Source organism: Eleutherodactylus coqui, chromosome 8 (assembly GCF_035609145.1).
Source record: "Eleutherodactylus coqui strain aEleCoq1 chromosome 8, aEleCoq1.hap1, whole genome shotgun sequence".
NCBI classification, from domain to species: Eukaryota; Metazoa; Chordata; class Amphibia; order Anura; family Eleutherodactylidae; genus Eleutherodactylus; species Eleutherodactylus coqui.
The window spans coordinates 207,673,439-207,681,597 of NC_089844.1; the positions used below are offsets into that span (position 1 = coordinate 207,673,439).

The following is an 8,159-nucleotide window of genomic DNA, read 5'->3' on the forward strand; positions in this document are numbered from 1 at the left end:
GAACCTCCGCCAGCAGCGGCTATAAACGGTTGCATGAGATGTCAGAGAGTGAGGAGTCACGTTGAACGCGAGCTCTCCTGTCCGGTTCTGACCGGTAACGGACTCTTATCCCGGGCAGGGAAGCACAAGAGGAGAACGGAGCGGAGAGGAGGCCCGGATGGGATAAGGCAGTAGCTGTGCTCAGTGTCAGCCAATAGCAGCTCAGGACGGGCCTGCTCACGAGCCAATCAGAGCGCGGCCGCTGTACATATAAGAGGCGCCACCAGCGCCGCTCTCAGAGTTTCTCTTCCAGGAGAGTTTAACTATTTGATTTCCGCAGCACACAATGGCAGAAACCGCGCCAGCCGCCGCTCCTCCTGCCGCCGAGCCGGCTGCCAAATCCAAGAAGCAGCCGAAGAAATCCGCCGCAGGGGGCGCCAAGAAAAGCAAGAAGTCCTCCGGTCCCGGCGTGTCGGAGCTGATCGTCAGAGCCGTGTCCGCCTCTAAAGAGCGCAGCGGGGTGTCTCTAGCCGCCCTGAAGAAGGCTCTGGCTGCCGGAGGGTACGATGTAGAGAAGAACAACAGCCGCCTGAAGCTGGCCGTCAAGTCTCTGGTCACCAAGGGCAGCCTGCTCCAGGTGAAAGGCAGCGGCGCCTCCGGCTCCTTCAAGCTGAACAAGAAGCAGGAGACTAAGGACAAGCCGGCCAAAAAGAAGCCAGCGTCTGCGGCCAAGCCCAAGAAGCCCGCTGGAGCCAAGAAAGCGTCGAAATCTCCTAAAAAGCCCAAGAAGGCTCCGGCCAAAAGCCCGAAAAAAGCAAAGAAACCTGCAGCGGCCGCCGCCAAGAATGTGGCCAAGAGCCCGAAGAAAGCCTCAAAGCCGAAGGCCGCCCCAAAGCCCAAGAAGGTGACGAAGAGTCCGGCTAAGAAGGCGGCCAAACCCAAAGCTGCCAAGAGTCCGGCTAAGAAGGCTGTTAAAGCCAAGAAGAGTGCGGCTAAGAAATAAGCTGAAGCCGCCCATGCATTTACCCCACAAAGGCTCTTTTCAGAGCCGCCACCTTCTCACCGCAGAGCTGTATTATCACTGCCTCGAATTCTGTTCTAGATAGCAGCGGCCCCATAGCGGCTACAGGGGACTTCATATCAGTTGGGAGTCTAGGGAGCGAGGGGGAGTAATACGAGACATTGTCGCCGCATCATCCCCGTTACTGTGGGGCACTGTGACCTATACAACGCGTGTATGGATGCCGGGCTGAGTGTGAAGAGGGAGGGGACTCGCCGACCTAATGCATTTCCCATAAAATCAGCGCAGCTTCTAATGGGGGAGACTGCCGTGCAGCGTGGAGTGCGTGTTTCTGCGGACATATCAATGCAGGGAAGCAGCTGAGAACATGATTTCACAGACACCCGTACGTATCATGCAGTGGCCTGATAGGGTGAGGTGGGGCCAGCCTCTGCCGAACGCTGATTGGTCGCGGGCATCAAGCGTTTTGGCGGGCTAGTGGTTTGTTTGAAAAAGCCAATGAGATGTAGGGGGCGTTGTTTCTAAGAGCCAATAGGGAAGAGCAAGTAGGGTATAAAGGCTCTGCTCTTTCTACGGCTCCCATCATATCACATCTGTGTGCATCTCTACAGTAGAGCTATGGCCAGAACCAAGCAGACCGCTCGTAAATCCACCGGAGGGAAAGCTCCCCGCAAGCAGCTGGCTACGAAGGCCGCCAGGAAGAGCGCTCCTGCCACCGGCGGAGTGAAGAAGCCTCACCGCTACCGTCCAGGTACAGTGGCTCTCCGTGAAATCCGTCGCTACCAGAAGTCCACCGAGCTGCTGATCCGTAAGCTTCCCTTTCAGCGCCTGGTGAGAGAGATCGCCCAGGACTTCAAGACTGACCTGCGCTTCCAGAGCTCAGCGGTCATGGCCCTGCAGGAGGCCAGCGAGGCTTACCTGGTAGGACTGTTCGAGGACACCAATCTGTGCGCCATCCACGCCAAGCGGGTCACCATCATGCCCAAAGACATCCAGCTGGCCCGCAGGATTCGCGGAGAGAGGGCTTAGATCTGCTCTGGGCACCGCATGGAACACAAAGGCTCTTTTCAGAGCCACCAAATCCTCCTCAAACGAGCTGCATCCTGTCCTCCGCTGTCATTTCCCCAACTCGGGTTCACAGCCAGCCTGTGCGCGGTGTACCCTGGCGCCGCCTCTCCCCTATAATGTTCTGTCGTCAGCAGGAGGTGGTCTGTTAACCCCTTCAGTGACCTAGTCAGTTCCTCAATTAGTTTATGCCATTCTCTCATCTTTTAAATGTAATAGAAAGAGATTTGAATCCCCGGCAGACTGTTATGAACTTGGATGATCAAACGTGTCCGTATGAGGCATCTATCTGTGTGCCGGGAAGGGATTAGTGTTGAGGATCTATTTATGTGGATATTATCTCATTATACGAAGAAATACAGCAATACACAAAACTATACTAATTAATACCGCATAATGGGATTGGGAACCGGCCGGGAAACTTGAGAATTGTAAGAATACGCGTTAAATTCTAAATTCCAAACGGTTCTGTGTTAAACCAATCAGCAAGGAGAGGGGCGTGGCCAACATGTAATTGCCCCAATAGGAACGCCTAAACTGTAGTCATTGGTTACTGTTTTCAATCTGGTCCGCCGGTTGTGTAGCTAAGGGAGGACGCTTGAACCGGTTTGCAATTGCTTTCTACTTACAACGTAGAAGATGTCTGGTCGCGGTAAGGGAGGGAAAGGTCTTGGGAAGGGCGGCGCCAAGCGGCACAGGAAGGTGCTCCGTGATAACATCCAGGGCATCACCAAGCCTGCCATCCGCCGTCTAGCTCGCAGGGGAGGCGTCAAGCGTATCTCCGGTCTCATCTACGAAGAGACTCGCGGCGTCCTGAAAGTCTTCCTGGAGAATGTGATCCGCGACGCCGTCACCTACACCGAGCACGCTAAGAGGAAGACCGTCACCGCTATGGACGTGGTGTACGCGCTCAAGCGCCAGGGCCGCACTCTCTACGGCTTCGGAGGTTAATAATTCTGCTCTTTCTCCATAACACAAAGGCTCTTCTCAGAGCCGCCCACCTCTTCCAAGGAAAGGCTGTAATACAACTTCTTGTGGGGTCGCTGCTGCCTGATTGCCCATCTGTTCTGATACGTGTAATCCGCCCTATATCTGATGCCTGCCATCACTCCTTATGCGTTGGCATTGTTAGTGGCCAAACTCATTTAACCCTTTGAATCACACTTTATGCCCATTGTTGTTCTTTGCGTATGCTATAGTCAGCCGTGTTCCCCTCATGACGCCTTCCCGCAAGGTCTTTGTATCATTAAAATGAGTTGTCTTTACTAATACTAGAGAGAGGGGGCGGGGACAAAGTAAATAAATGGCTAGATGCGCACATACATACTTCAGTTATTGCAAATAAGAGATTTAAGCGTTCTATTAAAAATACCCCCCACCATGATGACCCCTAATGCCAGGGAATCTTCTCTTCTACCAGGAAGCAGGCTGCGGCGCACTGAGTGTATGTCCTCCTTGGACTAAAGCATACGGCCTGCCCTTTAATCCGTGTAGTGCTACCATATTGGAGGCGTCCTCTCATTTAGAAGTGCTGCAAATTGCACCAAGCTCTCCTAGGGACCCGCACAGCCATTATTTTACATAGAATTGCCGTCATAGCAGCCAGCTCTCCCAGCGTGCTGCACTGATTTCCCATTGCGGGACTCTGGGAGACCTGGGTGATATAGCCGGAGCACTAAATTAATCTAGGGAAGAGGTTGGTCTCTGAGAAATCCGGGATGCCCGCTGTTCTCCATGCCAGACTGCCATCTCCGCTCCCGTTCACCTGCGGCCGCTGCCACGATGGTCTCTGCTTCCGTTCACCCTGCTGCCGCGGCTACTCTGGTCCTTGCTCCATTATGGTCCCCGCCCCCGTTCCCCATGCGGCTGCTGTAGCCGGTGCACTGCCCCTCTGGTTCTCGCTCCCCTCCGGTCCCTGCACCCGGGAAGGCTGCCACTTTGGTGACTGCCATCTCCTCTCCGGTTCCGCTGTCACTGTGGTCCCCTCAGGTTTCTACACCGACATAGAAGGGGGTTCTTCATTGTAAGAGCAGTGAGAGTGTGGAACTGTCAGCCCGAGGACGTGGCTGATGGCAACTTCGATAAAAGGGTTCAAAAGGGGCATGGGCGTCTCTACATAAGCAGCTGGTGAAGGTGAGGCTATTCTCCCCTTGGCCCCCCTCTCCTTTCCTAGCACCCCCAGTGCTCTTATTTTCAGGCATCCCCGATTGCCTCCGCTACTCACTACAATGCACTACAGCCCCCAGCATATCGTCTGCCTACTACTCCTTTCCCTTTGTGCACCCCGCTGCTTTAGGGCGCAGACCCGCATATCCCCTGTAGTCTTCTGCCTTCCGAGCACTCCAGTACAGCTGCTACTTGTGGTCGGCATCCCCCTCCGACGTCGACCGCCTCGTGTAGCCACCACGCCGACCTCACCCCACAGCATAATCCAGTCATGGCCGCACTGTGCTCCGTGTACCTCGGTGGCAAAGACGCTGCCGCTTCTCTAATGGCTAATTGTCCGCAGCTGCATCACCGAATCCACGTAGCGCCCACCTCTATGGAAGCGTCCGCATAGCGCGGCTTCGGTCACCGCACGTATCCCTAATCTGCAGCTCAATCAGCATCGCGACCCCCGACAGAGATACAGTTGTGTAGCGCTGCAGGGAAGATCTCCTCAAATCCAGTACATAGACAGAGAACAACTCCGGTGCACAGAGACAAAGACGAGTTGTGCAACGCAGGGGACTAAGTAACCGAGCCGATGTATACACAACCTTTGTTACAGAGGAGCAAACGATGATGCTCCCTACACAACCGGGAGGTGACAGCTCTGCTGTAGACGGGGTGCGGGGCTCTTAGAAGAGCCTTTGGGGTGATCGTGCACGGCGGGCCACAGAACAGATTACTTGGCGCTGGTGTACTTGGTGACGGCCTTGGTGCCCTCGGACACGGCGTGCTTGGCCAGCTCTCCAGGCAGAAGCAGGCGCACGGCGGTCTGGATCTCCCGGGAAGTGATGGTGGAGCGCTTGTTGTAGTGAGCCAGGCGGGAGGCTTCCCATGCGATGCGCTCGAAGATGTCGTTGACGAACGAGTTCATGATGCCCATGGCCTTGGAGGAGATGCCGGTGTCGGGGTGGACCTGCTTCAGCACCTTGTACACGTAGATGGCATAGCTCTCCTTCCTGGTCTTCTTACGCTTCTTGCGTCCTTCTTCTGAGTCTTGGTCACGGCTTTCTTGGAGCCCTTCTTGGGCGCTGGAGCAGACTTGGCGGGATCAGGCATGATAACGTAGAGATACTTTCCCAACTAGAGAGAGCAGTGTTCCTGCACCTCCCAGCGCTGCGGTATTTATAGCGGGGCCATGCAAATGAGTACCGCCGTCTGCTTGCTGTTCTACTGGAGCAGCAAAACATGTGACCCCTGTGAGCGTCTTAGCCACGCCCAGTGCCGCTCATTGGTTCTTCCTCAAGTCTGGCCTCTATTGGGGGGATTGAAAGCTACCCAATTAGAGGAGAGGAGGGCGGAGCAGCAGGTTATAAAAATTAACAGAACTGCGCCTTCTCGTTATCACAACTTTCAAAGTGTTTTATCCTAATTCTGCTTTCCTGTGCTACAAGATGTCTGGACGCGGCAAACAAGGAGGCAAAGTCCGTGCTAAGGCCAAGACTCGCTCATCCCGGGCAGGGCTGCAGTTCCCTGTCGGCCGTGTGCACAGGCTTCTCCGCAAGGGCAACTACGCTGAGAGGGTAGGCGCCGGCGCTCCGGTCTATATGGCAGCAGTGCTAGAGTATCTGACCGCTGAGATCCTGGAATTGGCTGGCAATGCCGCCCGGGACAACAAGAAGACCCGCATCATCCCCCGTCACCTCCAGCTGGCTGTGCGCAACGACGAGGAGCTGAACAAGCTGCTCGGTGGGGTGACCATCGCCCAGGGAGGCGTCCTGCCCAACATCCAGGCCGTGCTGCTGCCCAAGAAGACCGAGAGCAGCAAGACGAGCAAGAGCAAGTGATCGCGCTGATCCTCCATAGAACCAAAGGCTCTTCTAAGAGCCACCCACATGCTCCTTACAACAGAGCTGCGCCGCTTCTATGCTGTGATACTCGGCGGCCGGTACGCCGGCTGCACCGGGAAACTAACTGTACAGGACTTTCCACAAGGAGGCGGAGATTGGGGCGGATGCCAATTTGGCCATCCCTGTCACCGGCAGAAGCGCACAATCGTCATGCTCTAGGTGACCTCATGTCCAGAGGACGGGCGGCTGTAGGACTCGCTCACCAGTCCTTGCGATAACGGGTTAACAGAGTCCTCTGTTAGGTCACTTATATACAAGAATCGGAACGCTTCAGTTGTGTTTCGGATAGAACACCCAGCTTTCTCAGGGTCCTGCGTGGGCCGTATGCTTACAAAGCCTTGCAGCCGCATCATCCAGCCCTCTCAGAGCTCTACACGGTCGCCCCCTTAGAAGTGCGCTCATCATGTCACTCCACAGCCATGCCCTTTTTGTGGAGGTGGAGCTATATCACCCAGCTTTCCCAGAGCCCTGCACGGCACAGGCTGGTTTTGGATTATAGTAAACCTACAGGGATTAGACGTCCTCTTGCGTTACGGGTGGAGCAGGTAGAGGATTCCACCGCCCGTCGTAGGGCTGGGATTAGGGGGTGTATCTGAGGGTTCTTTACCTCCAGCCCCCGAGCGCCTCTATATCAGACGGCCTGGTCACTGATTACACGTGTTACATGGATGGAGGACAGGAAGAGCGGGAGACGCGATCAACTGAGCGGGAAGTTCAAATCTCCGGGGATCAGCCAATGAGCGGGAAGAATCTGACTATAGCCCCGCCCATAGGCGGCACTAAAACCACCCGACCTCCAACGGCAGGTCTGTTAACCCTTCACCGCACTCATTAATTCAGGCCCAGCTCCTCGCGTATTATAAACATAACCTGCCTGCCCTAAATAGGTTAGGGGGTTTAAAAGCGTGCCGTGACCGCAGCCTGAAGCGCACCCTGACGGGGAGGCTGCTACACCCCGGCTGTATCATGTCAGAGCGCCTAGATTATCACCGCTGCTGACGACCCCACAGGGAGTTGGATTACAGCCTTTCCTCGGAAGAGGTGGGCGGCTCTGAGAAGAGCCTTTGTGGTATGGAGAAAGAGCAGAATTATTAACCTCCGAAGCCGTAGAGAGTGCGGCCCTGGCGCTTGAGCGCGTACACCACGTCCATAGCGGTGACGGTCTTCCTCTTGGCGTGCTCGGTGTAGGTGACGGCATCGCGGATCACGTTCTCCAGGAAGACTTTCAGGACGCCGCGAGTCTCTTCGTAGATGAGGCCGGAGATACGCTTGACGCCTCCCCTGCGAGCTAGACGGCGGATGGCAGGCTTGGTGATGCCCTGGATGTTATCACGGAGCACCTTCCTGTGCCGCTTGGCGCCGCCCTTCCCAAGGCCTTTCCCTCCTTTACCGCGACCAGACATCTTCTACGTTGTAAGCAGAAAGCGATAGCTGCTCAGCGCAGAGCCCTACTCTATATAGACAGGGAGCGGACCAGAGAGGAAACTACAATCAGGGGCGTCATTGCGGGGCGTTTCTTTTAGGTGTCTAGCGTGAAGGCCCATCCCCTCTCTCTGCTGATTGGCTGAATACAAGAGCCCTTGCCATCTTGTGCAGCCGATTGGCCTGTCAGCTCCTGAAGCAGTGGGAGAGAAGACGGAGGAGGGGTGACGGAGACAAGGGCCATGCAGCAGAGAGCCGCTGGAGCGTGAATCCCTCCTGTAAAGCGAGCAGTGCAGCTGCTGCCACAAACACGTGGGGGCGAGGGGAGAGCGCGCAGGGAGGCTTCGGTGAAGGGGAGTACTAGAGCTCTGCTGCATCAGCGCTCCCCTGCCGGAGTAGAGAGACACTCAGGAGCCACAACAGACAGCTATGGGCGGCAGGAACATCAGGGCACCGTGTATAACAAGGAGGCCCCATAACCTGTGACAGTCCCCGGCACAGGGCATACAGTGGCACTTCTACTGCTACCCCAAGAAGCGCCAGGATTACTCCTCCTCTGCTGTGGCCACCATGCTGTGCAACACTCTGCAGATTCTCAAGACCCGGAGTCCCTC

At 55.8% G+C, this 8,159-nt stretch overlaps 5 protein-coding genes and 1 pseudogene across 5 annotated transcripts; 4 read left to right on the forward strand and 2 right to left on the reverse strand.

Annotated features, from left to right (window-relative positions):
* Positions 1–325: 325 nt before the first annotated feature.
* Positions 326–1,000, forward strand: LOC136577788 (histone H1B-like). The gene has a single exon (XM_066577713.1). The coding sequence runs from the start codon at positions 326–328 to the stop codon at positions 980–982; it is 657 nt and encodes a 218-aa protein (XP_066433810.1). The 3' UTR covers positions 983–1,000.
* Positions 1,001–1,618: 618 nt separating this feature from the next.
* LOC136578104 (histone H3) lies at positions 1,619–2,029 on the forward strand. Its single transcript, XM_066578007.1, has one exon. The coding sequence runs from the start codon at positions 1,619–1,621 to the stop codon at positions 2,027–2,029; it is 411 nt and encodes a 136-aa protein (XP_066434104.1).
* A 675-nt stretch (positions 2,030–2,704) lies between these two features.
* LOC136577789 (histone H4) lies at positions 2,705–3,063 on the forward strand. Its single transcript, XM_066577714.1, has one exon. The coding sequence runs from the start codon at positions 2,705–2,707 to the stop codon at positions 3,014–3,016; it is 312 nt and encodes a 103-aa protein (XP_066433811.1). The 3' UTR covers positions 3,017–3,063.
* A 1,872-nt stretch (positions 3,064–4,935) lies between these two features.
* Positions 4,936–5,343, reverse strand: LOC136577790 (histone H2B 1.1-like; annotated as a pseudogene).
* Positions 5,344–5,667: 324 nt separating this feature from the next.
* LOC136577791 (histone H2A type 1-like) lies at positions 5,668–6,076 on the forward strand. Its single transcript, XM_066577715.1, has one exon. It carries the CDS (start codon positions 5,668–5,670, stop codon positions 6,058–6,060), a length of 393 nt encoding a protein of 130 aa, XP_066433812.1. The 3' UTR covers positions 6,061–6,076.
* A 1,125-nt stretch (positions 6,077–7,201) lies between these two features.
* LOC136577792 (histone H4) lies at positions 7,202–7,526 on the reverse strand. Its single transcript, XM_066577716.1, has one exon. The coding sequence runs from the start codon at positions 7,524–7,526 to the stop codon at positions 7,215–7,217; it is 312 nt and encodes a 103-aa protein (XP_066433813.1). The 3' UTR covers positions 7,202–7,214.
* Between the last annotated feature and the right edge of the window lie 633 nt (positions 7,527–8,159).